This window comes from Strix aluco, chromosome 23 (genome assembly GCF_031877795.1).
Source record: "Strix aluco isolate bStrAlu1 chromosome 23, bStrAlu1.hap1, whole genome shotgun sequence".
In the NCBI taxonomy this organism is placed as follows: domain Eukaryota; kingdom Metazoa; phylum Chordata; class Aves; order Strigiformes; family Strigidae; genus Strix; species Strix aluco.
This window is the reverse complement of record NC_133953.1, coordinates 4403040-4420301: the sequence shown is the minus strand read 5'-3', so window position 1 is coordinate 4420301 and position 17262 is coordinate 4403040. Positions and strand designations below refer to the sequence as shown.

At 45.7% G+C, this 17262-nt stretch overlaps 1 protein-coding gene across 7 annotated transcripts in view; it reads right to left on the bottom strand.

The window, feature by feature from the left end:
* GRAMD1B (GRAM domain containing 1B) overlaps positions 1-17262 on the bottom strand; it is a 132665-nt gene that overhangs the window by 62499 nt on the left and 52904 nt on the right. The window contains exon 1 of one of the 7 annotated variants that reach the window (XM_074848998.1): positions 2609-2739. The exons of the other annotated variants lie outside the window; for them this stretch is intronic. Coding sequence (XP_074705099.1) covers positions 2609-2631 — 23 coding nt within the window. The 5' untranslated portion in view covers positions 2632-2739. Of the gene's footprint in view, positions 1-2608; positions 2740-17262 lie in introns of those variants that run through there. 7 annotated transcript variants of the gene reach the window in all.

Here is a 17262-nt window from a genome sequence, read left to right as displayed (position 1 = left end):
CTAGAACTGGAGTCACCAAATCTACAGCAAGGACCAAAAGATCTGTTTGTGTGCCACGCATTTGAAGCGGTTGTTTCTTCAGACAAATACTAACCCTGTAAAGCCATTTCACTGCAAATACTGGAGGCTGTACAACCCACATTAAAGTACTCTAACCAAGTCTCACAGACAGCAAAGAGCAGGGAACTCTGTATTCTATATTTAGATCTATACTTCTCTAGAACTGTGCCAATCTGTCCCACAGTGACAAACGCATACTTAAGTGAAACAGGACTTGAAATAACATCCTTAGCTCAGTCTTCTGTGCCTATATACTGCTACACAATCAAATAAATAAAGCTGCCTACGAACGTCCTAGAGGGTGAACAGAGTAACTACTGCAAAGATCCAAAACACTGTATACTTTTATTAGGTAAGGCGAGCATTCAGAATATTTGACTTCTTTCTCTTTGGGATTCAGAGGAAGATGAAGGGCGGATGCTGAAGCGGTAGCCCAAGCAGGGCATGGTCAGGACTCTTCAGGTGTTTCCAGGAGGGCCAGAGGAACTGATCAGACCGTTAGTTACCGCGCTCCCCACCACAACACACGCACCCAGGACAGCACGGTGCCCCTTGGCCCCTGAGACGGAGAAAACTCAGAGGGAAGAGCGTCACCTACTGAAACACCACTGGCATTTCATCCAGCAATGCTGTCCCCCATCCAGCTCCTGAATCTACCAGCCTCCCTTGCCTGGCTCTGAAGTCTGACAAAATTAACAGCCCAGCTTCAACTTTAATTGCTATAAATGCTGTGACAGAACTGGGTATGCAAAAGCTCTCCAATTACCACGATTAACAAAAACGTCCAGTGTTGCTCACGGATAGGTACGGAAATGAATGCAGTGGGGTGCCATGTTATTGCAGATACACACGATCACAGCATTTATAACACATGCCTTGCTCTCCCGGTAGTACGCTAAGCTATTATGCAACTCATCAGTCCAACTGCATGCCACGTAAAGCAGCAAATCAGTGCAAGAGTTGGGCTTTATTTTAAAAAAAAAAAAAAAGAAAAAAATTGTGTAATATTTTCAAATGCTAATGGCTATCTCATTTGTACAGTCTATGTTACACAGTCATGTACACATAGGAAGATTTCAAAGGCTCTCAGTGTCATTAATAAACGACAAAATTACAGAAATTAGGAAGAGATGACCTATTGAGTCATCCCTGGCTCTAGTCCGTCCCCTGGGGCCCAGTACAAGATGCTTCCTAGTGCTATGCTGTAGCGCTTTTATTTTTTACACAGAAAAATATAAAAATAGCAACAATAAATAATACAACAAATGAAAAATCACTTCACTGTTTTCTCACACTTTACAGGCAAGGATCTCAAAGTAATAAATTCATGGTGATGCAAAACAGCACACTTGAGAGGAAGGCTGTTGTTTCTGTGATTACTTCCTTTTTCATTACAGAGAAAAAGGATTAAGAAAAAGAAACAGGCCTTCACATTGCTCTTGTCATCCACTTTGCAATTTCAATCCAAATTACAAAGTCACATTCCACTATTAACTATGGAACCGTTCCCATCTGATAAAGTTCTGATTAAATCCATTTCATCACAATAATTCAAAGACTATTTATTCCAGCTAAGTAGTTTTGACATACTAGGGATTTAAAGTAGTTTCGATATACTCATTTTATATAAATTTTTGTTGGCCAAGTTTACCTTAAATACATATATAATTGCATCTGTGTATATTACGTATGTATTTACCTATGCATATCAAATACAAACTTGACGAACAAAAATATTTACGTGCAAATATTTTAGATACACCCACAGCTTTGTTGACCAACTCTCACCCACACAACGTTTTCTTTCACTGCCTGCTTGTCCAAACCTGGAGAGTTTCCCCCAAAACCCCCAGGAACGTCCAAATGATTAATAAGTGCTCTGGTACCTTCCAGGAAGCTGTTAGTCCCCTCGACTCCCAACTCTAACACGTTATTACAGGAACATGCCAATAAGGTGCACCCCCAAAAGCAGCTATTTAAAGGACAAGCAGAGTGGGAGCCATTCCATGCACATCGGGTTTAAAACGCTTTCTGCACCTTTCTTCGGAAAAAAATACCCATGTTTATATTCTCTGTGTGCAAACAGATACCGAGTCCAGACGCTCAGGTGTGCGGGTGCTGCGTGCGTGCCCACACGGATGCAAATTCATGCACAACCATCGCGAAAGCCGGGAAGAGGAGGAGGAGGAGGGGTGGCGGCAGCAGGGAGGAAGATGCAGCCAGCCCGGAGGGAGGCTCACGGCAGCGCGGTCCTGATGCAGAGCTACCCGGACAGGAACGGCCCGGCGCCGCATCCATTCCCGGTGACTTGCCCGGCGGCTCCCCGCCAGCCGCTGGCCCCGGTAGCCCGCGGGGATGCCCACTCGGCGGGGCTGCAGCGGCCCCAGCTTTGCAGCGCAGGCACCGGCCAACTTAGCAGAGAGCATCCCCGTCCCCCGCCGCCTCCCCCCGCCGCCGCGGGGCTGGGAAGGAGAAAGATTTCGGGAAAAGAGGGAGAGGGGGTGATGGCCTCGCCCCCCCCCCCCCCTTTCCCCAGCGCTCTGCTTACCAGGCGAGCTTGAACCCTTTCATTAGTACAGTCACGATAATCCGATGCCCGTGTCCTTGTCTGCCCACTGACAGCTCCAGAGGTCCCAGGACATATTGGAGGAGACCCGGCCGCCGAGCGTCCCCCGGGGAGCGCCGAGCCCCATGCACAGACCCCCCCCACCCCCCCCCCGAGCGGCACCGGGCTCCCCGCACTACCACCGCCGAGGGCTGAGCCGCCCCGCTCGCTGCTGAGCATGTGCAGCACCGGCAGGACAGCGCGCCATGGCCTCCGGGCCTGCCCCCCGCACCGCGCCGCACCGCTCCGCACCGCCCCGCACCGCCCCGCGGGGGCGGCCCCCGGGCCCCCCCACCCCGCAGCGCAGCTCCCTGCCGCAAGCAGCCGGGAAAAAGGGGGGCTCCCAACTCCTCCCGTCCCGTGCCTGCAGGGCTGGGGCAGGGCTAGGGGCCACCAAGGCTCCCCGGAGGGGGGTGATTAACCCACCGCGCCAATAACGCTGAGTAACAACCGCTGCGGGAGGCGCGGAATGGAAACGGAAATTTTAAGGAAGGCAAGAGCCCAGCTCCTGCACTGGCACTGACGCAGGGGGCACGGTGAGGATGTGCTGCTGCTGCCGCCCACCCAGACACAACAGACGAGTCGGTAAGATGTGAGTCCACACCTCTTCCCCCCACTCCCTATAATAAAGATCCTCTGCAGGGCTGAGCTCGACCAAAAGTTTCCTTCCAATACCTAAAGGGGGCTACAGGGAAGCTGGAGAGTGACTCTTGGATCAGGGGGCGTAGGAAGAGGACAAAGGATGATGGTTTTAAACTGACAGATGGGAAATTTAAATTAGATCTAAGGAAGAAATTCTTCCCTGTGAGGGTGGTGAAACAGTGGCCCAGGTTGCCCAGAGAAGCTGTGGCTGCCCCCTCCCTGGAAGGGTTCAAGGCCAGGTTGGACAGGGCTTTGGGCACCCTGGGCTAGTGGAAGGTGTCCCTGCCCATGGCAGGGGGGTGGAAGGAGATGGTCTTTAAGGTCCTTTCCAACCCAAACCGTTCCATGATTCTACGAAAAGGGAGAAGCACGAGTTACTGCATCACCCCCCTCATTTCCTGCAATACACTACACTTCTCCTGGAAATTCTTCTATATGTTGCAGGATCTAAAGACAGCCTACTACTGCTCCACCGCCCAGGCACACAAACTGAGAGGGAAGGTAGCAGTATATTTCAAATAACCTGTAGCTGAACTATTGCTTAGTAAAGGATCATCTAAAATAATTCAAAAAGTGAAGCCTGATAGGATCCAATGGTGAACACACAGAGTCTCACTGCATACAGAGAACTCTGAACATCTTTGTTCTTGGGACAGAAACAGAGCAGTGTTTATGAAGCCTCCAGGAATTCAGCAATGGCAGGGCTATAGAGAAAAGACAGGAGTCACATATATGGGAAAAAAAATATTCTACGAGCTTGAAGAAGGTTTTTTTTGCTATTTGTCATTCTTTTGCACCCAAACTGACAGTCCACACATACTGACACACACCCCTGTCCCAATAACTACAGTTGATGTCTTTGAGGGGAATGATACAAAAATCTTGACCTGTAAAATCGTCACCTCCATTCTGTCCACCTCTCACTGGACAAGGGCGTGCTGAGGGCACTAGTTCAAAGTTTGTTCTTGTTTACAAAACTGACTGAAATGTGTCCTTATTGCATGAGGAAACATTGAGACTGTGATACCCGCATCACCTTTGGGAAGTAACCAATTGGTGCTTCTCTACTTTCATATTTTGCTTAATAAAGGCACCAGCCCTGTTTTCTGATTCTCCCAAATCCCGAACAGAAGCAAAGTTCCCCTTCTGAATTCAGCAGAAAGTCACTGCCACAGGGCTTTGGTCATTCCAGGACACGTGAAAGGAAACAGGATCATGGCAGTGGGGCTGAAGTTTCTGACACTGTGCAAGCAACACTGCAACTGGGGAGTTGAGTCGCAAAGGGAGAACTCAGCTTAGTGCTAAGTCCCTCCAAACAGCTTTCCAAACACTTGCGACATGTTGCACTCTTTGCTTCATTATTAAATACCATCGTGCTTGGGGCAGCTGCTGCAGAAGGAAGCAAGAAGCAACTAGTGTGAAACTTTAGGAAGGAAAGGGATGGACAGTACCCTGCAGGAGCACCCCATGCTAGGCAGAAAGATTTGAAACACCTGCTTTGAGAATTGTTTCCAACATGAACTTTGCAACATGTCTTTTTATTTCCAGACAAAAAGCATTAACTTCATCATAAAGCTGGACACACACATTTCCACATGACAATGTGAGACAAACGCATTCAAATCTCACCCCATATAGTCACACATTCAGCCCTTAGGTCCAACCTATATTGGATGTCTGGCTTGGACTCAGCTTTTCTCCATGAGATGCTTCGCATCTGTGGCCTGCAGGTTGTCAAGGAGGGAAGCAAATCACATTGCTGTAAAATGGGTCAGGAGACCTGCAAGCTTGGCAAATCTGGGACAGACTAATGCTGCAGAGTCACATGTTTAGAAATCAAAGCTCAGGCAAGAAAGGTATTAAGAGATAAGCAATCATGTACTTTTTTTCTAAATAACATGAGTGTTAGGAAATTATCAAAGGAGATAGACCCCTTAGAAGAAGAAAGGGTCTGTTTAAGCATCCAGCCAGAAGGCACAGCCACCTCTGCCACAGTCCAGCTGGGATCTCCTCTCTGAAATCCTCACAGCAGGAGCCTTGGTGAAGGGACTGTGGGTCACCCACCATCTTCAGTGAACCCCAAGCAGGTGACCCCACTGTCACTGCTATTTACAGTCTCAATTCCACATTCAGTTGACTGGTCCGTCTGTGTCAGCTAATGCTGCATGGGCAAGCCCTTTCTTTTTTCTCCATCCTTTGCACATAACCACTCCAGGCGAGAAAAAAAGATATTAACATTTAAATAAGGTAACAAAAGAGCATATGTAGATATCTAAGAGAGATAGGCTACGCACAGCCACCCTGTCCACCTCCGCAGCGCTAAGAATACTTAGAAGTCACACGCAAGTTGAATTCCAGATAAATTATCTACCTACTCCATCCCAAGCATCCATCCCACAAAACAGGAAAATGGGGAAGTAGAAAAAAGCACTGTCAGAACTGTGGCTTGAGATCCAAACCTGTTTCTGGCTCTGCTACAAACCTCTTTTTTAAAAATAGGTAAACCCTGTAATCCATGTCTCTTCACTCACCTGTGTAACTACAGGTGGTAAGGAGACATTACATGGTTGTAATAAGCATCAGTGATACATTGGTTTGGATTGAATAAATGTCAATATAAACAACAAATTATCTTTGATGATCATGTTTTCAATGTAACAGCTTTCCCAAGCCATTGTTATTCTGGTAAAACTTCTTTTATTTTTCCATATAAATAGTAAAAAATAGCAAAAACAGTAATAAAAACATAAACATTGGTTTTCCTTTTAGTTTGTTTTCATGTTTCATAAAGACAAGTATAATAGTTGAAAACAGTGAAAGATTTCTGAGAGCAGGCGTCTTCTTGGCCAACATTAGCAATTACAAAACCCTGAAAACACCCCAACAATATTGTCTCCTTTATGCCTCACCCCATGGCCTCTCCTCCCTTGCCTAACCAAAATCTCCAAATTCCACAGCAGCTATGAAAGATATGGAGGTGCCCTTCCCTTCTGCTGTGAGTGGCAATAGCTCCAAAGCACAAAGGCTGAACTAGAGCACCAGGATCATCAACCAAGTTAAGAGTGCCTACAAGTTCTGTAACCCGCCTCCCACCAGCCACAGTCCGTCCTCCCTCACCCACACACCTCTCTGTATGGGATGCTGCAGTGGTGGCTCTCACAGCCCTCTGACTGCCACCTCTGTTCCTGTATCAAAACGGCATCTTTTGCCTCTTCCCAAACACCACGCTTCTCTCTACACCTGCTCCTACTTCCTTCTCCTCTCCTTTCCTTCTGTACTTTATATGCCTCCTCCATCAGCTATTTCATAACATTCTTCTGACTGCCTTCACATCTTTCAGCGCTGTGTTCTGTTCTCAGTTCCCTTTCATATCTCAGTCATCAGATCACCTTTCACCCCCGTCTCTCAACCAACATTTTTTCATCATTTCTTCCCATACCAATCCTTTCTTCTGAGTGCCATATGTATATTTGCACCAACCACCACCCTTCACACAGGATGTCAGGTCAGATGTCCATAATTTTCCCTTCTGGCCATAAAATGTAGTCAAAGAATTTTATTGCAATAGAATTTTGATTGTTTGGGAAAGGGACCTCCTTTTTCAATTGCAAAATATTAGGTACATCATTTGCTAAGCAAAAACAATAAGTAACAAGACAAGTTTATATGGTGTACATTGTCCTGCCTCATCCTCTGTCCCTCCCCCGAGGCAAAATTTTTATAAACTTCAAAAGGGATTAAACAAGATAAATTGGATCCTGGCCTACTGCCAGTAACATTTTGAGTACTTCTGGTCCAGAGCAAGAATACCATGAATGCAGCCTCCCTTGTGGCTTCTGGTTGCTTCCACCGCCAGTCAGGATGAGGAAGTCAAACAGCACACACAAACGCTAAAAACAGCAACAAAGTAAAAACCATGCAGAACTTTCTCAAGCTGAAGAAAGACTTGGAGATTATGAGTAGCAGAAAAAAAGGAGTTAGAAAAAAAGACCGGATGTTTTCCTGACCTGTAACTATGAACTGCCAAGGCCACTTGAATTTTAAAAAAGTTAGGGTTGTAATACACAAAACCGGAGTTACTTTTTTTCTGACCTCCAACTTAGATGAAAGGAATACTAAACAGTACTGTCCAGATGAGACAGTGCTTTACATGCCCTCTGCACAGGCAAGAACATCTGTGCAAAGTGACAGGCAGTAACGAATTCAGTCCTGGTGTGCTCTCACATTCTGGTCAGATGGCAAGAAACGGGCAATTCTATATGGCGTTTCACCACCTCCCTTGTCAGGGCCTAGATGAAAGCTAGAAGCACAGAGGCAACCACAGAAATGAAAAGTCATACAACAGTATTTAATACTTAGCACTATTTCATTTACATACCAGCTATCTTGCATTACCCTATTGTCCTTTTCCTCTTACACATACTTCTCCAAGCAATCTCAGCCTGAGCAAGTGCTATCTAATAACAGCCAAGGAAATAGTCTCTAAGCAAAAGCTCTGCATTACTGTGAACAGGCATCTTCTCTGCCTTCACTCACCTTCCCTTTTACAGGTTATAAGAGGAACACGTTTCCTTCAAGATGGAACAAGTAAACCGGGGGCTTAAATATCCACCACCATGCTAAAAGGTCTGAAGACTTCTCATGTATGTACTTGCAGTACAGAGAACAAGAACCTTTCAGTGTCAGGAGAATGAAAGGCAGCTCGCTGATTTATGTTCCTCATTTCCACTAGTTGATTACCTGGAAAGTGATTCATGCTTTCCCAGGAAACATTCTAGCTTCATATTGGCCTGATTTTTTTTTTTCTTCTTCTCTCTAACAGATTAACTACTTTTCCTCTTGGCACTCAGCAAGGAACAGGGACCAAACCAATCGCAGCTCCTACTTTTAGCAGGCCACCATGTAAGCAAAGCTGAGAGGTGACACAGGACCATGTCATGATCCCAAAACAGGGTGCCCCGTAGCCTGCGAGGGACAGACAGTTTTCTGATTCCACAAACAGTTCTGACAAGCCTCAAGATGCAAGTGGATGACTGATCACCCTAGGATTAAAACCCAGGCTACAAAACAGTAAAAGCTACACTCCTCTATTTTTAATGCGCTAAATACAGGACCATTCTTTGGCAAGTCAGGAAATGCCAATTCTTGAGATACCCTGAAAAGTGCCCCAGCAGAAAAGGAAGCAACAGCGCAACACAATGGAGAGCAGCCATGGAAGTAAGTCACATCCTGATATTACATCCCATGGCTGCTTTTGGCATCACCTCAGGCTGAGAAAATAAATCTGTTAAATCTTCTCCAAAGTTCTTTGCTAGTTCTTTGCCAGGCTAACCCCAACAGAAATTAAGCAAAATGAAGAGCATCCCTTGGAGGCTCCATGCCAACCATAACAGGGGTAACTGACTCCAATTCAGAAAAGGAAACAGACCATTCAAGATCAATTTGGATTCCAAAGAATAGGGGACTAGACATCAGCACTTGCCACGGTGTAAGTCTAAATAAACCTCTATACTTTCTAGTAATATTTACATCAACTTATTTCCAAGATGTATCTGTTTCAGAAGGTTCAAACTAGAATCAATTTTTCACTCCAGATTTTCATTAAAAGATAATTAGGTTTTCAGTACATTCACACCAAGATGGTGCTTTAACACTGTAGATCACATTTTCCTTTAATTAAAACCAAGAAACTATAAGAACAGGTAAAGACAAAAAGAATTTTGAAGAGACTTTCTTGGTTAACTTTGAAAACGTCTGTTTTTCGACACAGAAAATCTAGAGTCCCCCAAAATGCCACAACAGCTATAACTGGAGTGTCCTTTTCCATCCGCTCCAATGCCCCTGGCCCTTCAGCATTACTAGCAGTAATTTCTTTCAAGCACCACAGCTGTAACTGGGTTTTTGCAGTGACAAGCAGTTGAAGCTTGAGCAAACATGACAGTGAGGATGATTTCACCTTTATGAAGCAACATTTATCCAGAAGTACTTCATACAATTTATTGACAGACACTAAAAACTCAAATCCTGCCCTGACATACAAGCCAGTGCCAGGGTGAAACAGGGCAGCTGTTCAGTGTCACCCAGGCTTCTGGGAAACAGAGTTGAAAAGTACAGAGTTATTTAGCCCAACCAAAAGTGAAAAGGAAAAACTCAAGCTCAACTCTAGCTGAGACATAAGAATAAACCCAACAAACAGCACCACAGGGTGTTTGTTAACCATGGGCTCTATCCCCCAGGTAGAACAGTTACCTCCTGGAACAGCCTGCCCCATCACCATGCTAGAGCAGCCAGTTCAGCCCAAGCTCAAAAGCAGGAGTTTTATCACTACTAATGCCATTTCCCACTCTTTCCAAGCTACAGCTCTTTCAACCATGCTTAATTTCAGATCCTGCTGAGATAAAAGCACAAGGTACATTTTGCAGACACATCCACTGCACTTTAACCTTGTTCTGATGCCAGGGGAAGTCACACCAGCAGCAGGCTGGTGCTAGAAAGCAAACCATTTGCTACAAAGACTTCATCAGTGGTCCCTGCCACAAGACAAACTACTCAATGGGGAGAGTCGTGTGCTTCCCAGGTCTCACCGAACGGTGCTGAAGCACAGTATACGTCTCCCATTTCTACCTCACAAGCCCATCTTGATCCATCCAATTCCATTCCCTCAGATTTCCAGTCTGCCAGCCCACAGGAAAGCAGAACCTACAACCTGGTAAAAGCGAACAGTCCAGGCAGAGAAACCTCACAGAAAAGGGCGGATGCATCTATAAGCTCGAATTACTTTCTCTTTCAGCACTCCCCCGAGATCCTTTCCAAAAAAAAAAAAAAAAAAAGCTGCCAAAAGGCATTTCTACTCACACAACGGTCCCCGGGAGTGGGAAACCTGCCCCTAAAGCACCCTCTAGTGTCACTCTCACACAGCAGCATCCCAGCTCCCTCAGCTTCACGGACAGACTGCCACTGACAGCAATGCAGACTCCCCTGTTTCCGTCCCACCCGCCCCGACCTTCACCTACAGCATCAAACATTTCAATATTTTCTCAAATCTAACAGAAAAGCAACATATAGAGACTGTAGCCACACGATGTAACTTCCTCCCAGACCCCAAATCCCACCATCAACCCCAGCACTAGCATCAGTCCCAGCATCAGGAAAAAGGGTCAGGAGAAAGTAAAAAGGTTGAGACACAAAGTAAGAAGTTGCCAAGCGAAACCACTTACGCACAGTGAGGCCGGCAGCATTTCCATCCTACCTTTGCTGTCGCCATATCAGACGTCTCCATGTTTTCTGCTTGGCCTATCAGTAAACAAGAGCATCGAAGGAGAAGGGAGGGGAGAGAAAGGGAAAGTCAAAAGAGGATGAAGACAAGACAAACAACTTGACAGGAGGATGAGAACAATAAGAAAGTCACTTAAGAGCTAGTCCCAAGTTTCCCCTCCTGCCCCCAGAGACGGGCAGAAAAAGCATCTCAGGCAGATGGACCCAGTTTAGATACTTGACTGGAGTCTGGCACAAGACCTGAGTCATTGCCACCACCCCACCCCCCCAACTCCTCCCCTCTGCCACCACCCAAAGGTCTAGTAGGATGCTGAGGAACAGAGAGGACCCTCCTCCCAGCTTCCTTTGGAAGTCTGAGCTTCTGCAGGGAGCAGACAAGCCACCCATCTTCTGGATGTGCTGCTCCTTCCTCCTCTCGCTCTCCGGGAAGGGAGAGCAACACAACCACCCCCCAAAACGGGTACTTTAGGAATCAGGAGAAAGGAAGAAAGCAAGTGGGTTCTGGGCAGTGCACAGGTAAAGGAGGAGTGATCAGAAATGAGGAGGGTGGAAACAGGGAAGGAAGAGGCAAGCTTCTGAAAGGAGAAAGAGTGAAAGGGGTCAGCCAGATGGGTAGAGAAGCAACGGTGCAAAACAAGCATACCAGAGACAAACCATTTAAAGAGAGAGATTCACACGTGCAGAGAAAAATGCAAGGTAGAGGCTAGTCATCTGCACCCTACTGAGAACACTCACCTCAGAGTAACCCTCAGAAATGATTGGGCCTAAACTAGGAACTCTTTGGTGCACACTCTCAGCTCAGACTAAAAATATCAAATCATCATCTAAGGTAAAATTTGTCCCAGCATCAAGAAGCATCCGTAGCTGCCGGGGCCCTGCCTGGCTGAGGCCAGCCCGGATTGGCGGAGCAGAGTGACTTCACGCCGCCCCATTCATCACTCAGCTTCTCCCTCCCCGGTCCTGCAGGCTCCTCCTGGCCTACTTTACTACAGTAAATCAGTCTGGAGCCTATTAGCCAGCCTAGGAACCGTTGTACGCAACTCCTCAGAGCGCTCCGGCACTGGCAAACCAGACAGACATGAGCAATCCTGGCTGGGAGGGAGGTAGAAAAAACACTGCAGAGCTCAGTCAAATTAAGAGCCTCTGAGGGCTGGAAACATCACTGCTTGAAAGTGCTTATTCATACAACAGTGCAGCACGCTGTGCTCAGGCACACAGCAGGCACCGCAGTATAGTACACAAAGACCAGGGGCACTGCAAATAATTTACAACACACTAAACAGTTTATACACACTGAAGGGCAGTTATGTACTCTCTGCAAAACCACACTACTATTCCCTTGTGCACAGGCATGTACACCCACCCTCCCCCAGAGCAGACCCACGGGGTTTTATTAAGTATTTTGCAGTCCTGCCATTAGTGTGCACTGGAATATATATATCAGATGTCACTAGTGTGCTGATGTGCAGTGTAAACAGTAAAGAGGGCCCAGCAGTCCACAGACAGACAACAATACTCAGCACTCAAACCACCTCTACAAAGGGCCATCAGTATACAGCATACACAGAGAACGCTCCCACCAAGTCCTGTCTCAGCGTACAGGAAATGCGTATCTCTGGTATGCATCTCTGTGTCCGTGGGGTCACCTGCTTATACAACTCGAGGCTGGCACATTTCACCTTTTTACCCAGCATATTCAAACACACCAACCTCATGCTTATCAGGGACAAAGCCCACCTTATATTTTTTCATCTCCATCCCAAGCATTGCTGTGAATATCATGTAGCTTCAACATAACCTGACCCAATGTCACATAGGAAAGATAGCACCACACCACCTGAGTTACACTCACTAGGATGAGGATTGTCATCCCTGTTGCACACTAAATGGATTTCCAAATGCCTCCTATGCTGTAACACTGATGACAGCAGTCCAAACCATAACCATAAGACATCCAGTGCAGACAGATACACAAACAGCAAATGCCCACACTGTGGACAATTTACTCCAACCCCCCTTATGGAGCCACTGAAGTCCCTTAATGGCAGTCTACTCCTGTGCATTTGCTACAAGTATTACCAGCAGCATGGGGGAAAAAATCCCAGCCTCATGAAGGACCTTCAGCAAATCCTAAACTAGAGAACCAGTAAAGTCTGAGTATGCAACTCGAAAAAAGTTTAATTTCCATGTTGCAGTCTCTTTACAGGCAGAGGCTATCTGTAGTTCCAGCAGCATGCAATAGCTCATGAACTTCAGAGCAAACAGGAAACATCTCCTGAGGAAGTCTGCTTTTCGGAAGGCAACAACCCACTAGACACTTGAGGTCTGGGTAAGAATTCGAAGCTCTATAAATAGCTACAGGAATAGTCATGTTAGCTCAGAGTTTGAGCTTGTAATTGCCTCCACATAGATCTTGCAAATTAGAGAACATTGTTTATTATAAGCACTAACTGCAAGTTTCACCAGCCCTTCAAATAGTCACACCTTACAAGCATTAAGAATTCTCTCTATAGATACATCATCGCGGCTTTACTACTGCCCATCATTACAGTTCTAGCTTCACACTATCCAGAGCAGACTCACCTCTGAAAGATTCATGGTAATAAAAATTTACTTATTCAAGTACCCACATGGTGGAAAAATGGGGCTTAGAAGGCTCAGATTAGTTCACTAGAAAAGTTGTGTGACCTGCAGGCACAGAATGCAGCACGCTACCTGTGAGACACCACTGCAGCTACCGTTTGCTTCTCCCATATGGCAAGAAAGGAGAGTCTGCAGTTGGAGGAGCAGTAAAACAAACCCTGTACCTGTGTGAAACATTCATGCAAAACAAAACCTGTTAGTAACAGAGCTAGTGGGAGGGAAAACTAGAAGCAAATCAGGAAATGTTATGGGGAGAGAGAAAGAACTACTATGAAGAATGCCGGAATGTAAGGAAGAAATAGTTTAACTGTTATGCACCTTAGTGTACAGGAGTACAGATCCCCAGGAAAATGTGCCAGATGGATAAACTGAATCCTTCCCGAAGTCAGCAGTGTTCTGCAGCTCTACAGCCTCTGCTGTCAGAAAAAAAAAACATATGCAATCACAGCATCTGCAAGCTAGGGCACACATCCACTTCCCTGGGAAAAAGAACAATCTCAGAAGGGACTCCCTTCTTTGCTGCATCAGCTGGGAAATCACGTGAGACTTCATTTCCAGAAAGAAAATATGCATTTCACACTCTTGGCATCATGGGAGCTGTAGTCATACTGCGTGGAGAACAGAGAGCGTCTGTAATCCGTTTCTAAACGATGTGAATGCAGTGTTTGTCACGGCACACAACTCGGAACTTCGGGTCTTGGAAGGGAGGACAAGGTAGAACAGCATCACGGTTACCCTAGAAGAAGAAAATGGAGAGAAGCTCCCCTCCATCAAAAAGCGAAGAAAAATAATTCCCTATAGAGACTCTGGAAGAAGATGGCTATTGTGTAAGGAGGAAGAGGGTATCAGGAGGGTGGAGAGACTGGGATGATTCAGATTGCTACTGTGTCTTTCTTGAGCAATGTTACAACAAAGAGGGCTGCTGCTTTCACACAGTCTTTTGGCTCTTTTTCCCCTCATTGTCTTGCATGTTTGAACTCTTAACCTTCCATTTGCTTAAGATGGTGCAATAACCCCTCCCACCCCAGAAAAGACTCATATTCACTCTGAAAAGGTGGCAGGCTAACAACAGAATACTTCATGACTCATGGCATGGTTCATAGAGAAATTCCTCCTTGATTTGAATTCATCAGGAAACGAAAAGCCATCTTTAATTTCTACCTTCCTTTGCAAATAACTTGCAGCCACCAGTGAAAAGGCAGTAAGACTTCATTACCTTGGGCAAAAATATTATGGCCCCTTTTCATTTAGATCAAGATATTCTGAACTAACTCACAGCATGAAATAAGTCACATCCTGCCATAGCCCAATACCTTAACAGAACAAGACTTTCACTCAGGATAATGCCAAACATCTGGTCTCTCAAAATCTGACTAAAGTGCCTAACAGCCAAGACACTTTGGGTCCTTTGTAAAAGTCTTTTAAGTACATCAATCTAAATCTTTATGTGGAGTACAAAAACCTTCGGTCTTTTGGGTGGCACTGTCAAAGGGATAATCCACAGACACACACAGGTTGCACAGCAGAGAAACAAAAGCCTTCTGTAGTTATCTGGACCCGTGGGGTGTCTAATGCAATATCCTATCCTGGGCAAAAAACTAACCTCATGTTTCAGATAAATGGGTGAAAACTTGTAGCAAGAACATACACCACAATATTTTGGCTTTAAGAATAAAAACCCTAGAAGAATGACTGCAAGCTTATCAGAAGAATGACTGCAAGCTTATCAGAGATCCCAGATCCTTCGTTTCTGAAACCCAAGACAGAAGAAAGTAGCTAAAGTAGGGGCTCAAGACCCAGATCTTAAACACAAGCTTCCAGTTTGCAGAGAGGCATTTCAGATCAGCAGTGAAAGCCTCCCACAGCCCAAGTCACTCACTACCTCTTGCACGTTCAAGGGGTCTTCCAGTAGCAGTGGCATCAACAAGATAGAACAAAGGATTGCAGGCTGCAGATAGGAATACAATACAGAGTACACCTGTTTTCCCACAGTGCCACATACCACAAAGCTGCACTTCATTGGGGAACCCCGAATAAAGATTCCTAGTTTGAGGGGACTGATGCATGGCAGGTACTGCACAAAGCAACAGCCTGCTCCAGCTCAAATAAAGGCTGAGCACTTACATGTCTAAGCCTGAAGCAAATAATCTTTTCCAGAGTAGAAAAGTAACAAAATCTTACAATGCTGGAAACCATTAGACCCATATCCCTCAAACAGGTCCATATTACATATGGCCTGCCACATAAACAAGAGGAAGGAGGTTGGGAGAGAGAGCACATAACATACTACAACCTAAGATTTGGGACAGGGTACTTAAGAGGGAAGGGAAAACAAGCAGCAGAGAAGGCTTAAGGAAAAGTATTAGGTCAAACTTGCAGGAGAACAGGGGAAAAAAGCAGAGGGACTCAAGGACAGACCTTGGCTAGTACCATTACAATGCCTGACCTTGTTACGATGCATGGCGCAGCGGGGAGACGCATGCTGCCACCTTATCACTGAAAGGCACAAGTACTCTGCAAAGGCCAAGAAAAATGGATGGGAAGAAAAACAAGGAAAGAGAAGAAGGAAAAGAAGAAATGCAGAGGTCAGTGAGCACTCACACAGTTACAGTCATCTGCAGAAATGGGGAAGTCTGTCCAAGTGCCAACGTGCTCCCCAGCAATCTGAGGAAGCGAAGCGTCACTTCAGCAGCAAGGGAGTAAAACACTGTTGAACTGAAAGAGGATAGAATCCCAGCTTGTTTACACACGCAGAGTAGTTTTGGGGGAAAAAGCGGCACAGAGCAGTGACCTCAGAATCCACCGTGGAAAGATGTGATGCCACCACTGCGACAGTTCTAGGACGGCTGTTAGGATATTATTGTAGTCACTGCTGTTTGGCCCCAGAGGGAAGGAGCAGTGACTAGGCTGATGAAAAGGCAGAGCTATGGAGAGATCTCCAAAGAGCTTGGTCTGCGCAAGAGGCACTGGTCTCCTTTCTCTGCTCTCAGATTTCTTCCATCACAGGCAATTCAATTTTAAAGGCACAGCTGCCTTGAAGTCTCTGCCAGATATGCTGTTACTATGGGATAAGATGCAAAACCCTGAGAGAATTAAGAACACTATTAAAACAAAAAGAATTTGAGGTTAATAATTACCAGAATGAAATTCTCAAGGCCAGAATTAACTACCATTTCTCTTGAACTAGACTGCCCATTACCAGGTGAAAACACAGCTTTTCCCAAGTCTCCTGAAACAGGGGGAGAAAAACTGGTTTGAGCATTAACACCACTACCAGTTTTCTTCTTGCTGAAAAGCATGGGAGTTTAGCTCAGAAGGAAGCCAGAGCACAGCTTACAGAGGTCCATAAAAGGATGTTCCAAGCCCAGCTGACCCATCATAAGGAACTTTTTCTGCCAGGACTCTCTGATCCACTGGTAAATGGAGCAGCCCAAGGAGCTCAGTCTGAGCTACCAGGTCGCCACAGGGGACCCTGTACGCTTCCTGCTTGATGATTAAGGTGCCCCCCCTTGTCCCACCAAGAAATCAGAACTAATTAACACTTCTTCTCAGGGATACAGATGAGCTCTTCTTACTGCATCCAGCGCTCTGCTAAATGGAGTTCGAAACTCAGGGTGGAGAGAAGGTATATAAAAAGAGACAGGTAAAATACAAAGTTCCAGGGAACTCTTTGTAAGGTTATGTAACATTTAACCACCTCTTACGTTAAGTAGTTATTCTTTGTGCACTGCGTTTCCAAACAGCATCTTATTTCCTATGGTCATGGAATGCAGCAAGAATTAAGTACGTACTTACCATCACCACGTAATTCCCCTCCTCCCCACCCTGTGTTGTTTATTTTGTATTACAACTCATTTTGAATGCTTGGTATTTCGCCATTTAGACAGCCAACTATAAAGTCTAAAGATGAACATATTTTCCAAGGTAACCATTGTAAATACTTGCATACACCAAAGAAACACAGCACTAAAAGCATGGAAGAGGCCGTGATAAAGTGTTTATGTGCTGACTGTAAAGTTAGGAAAAAGCTGATTTGT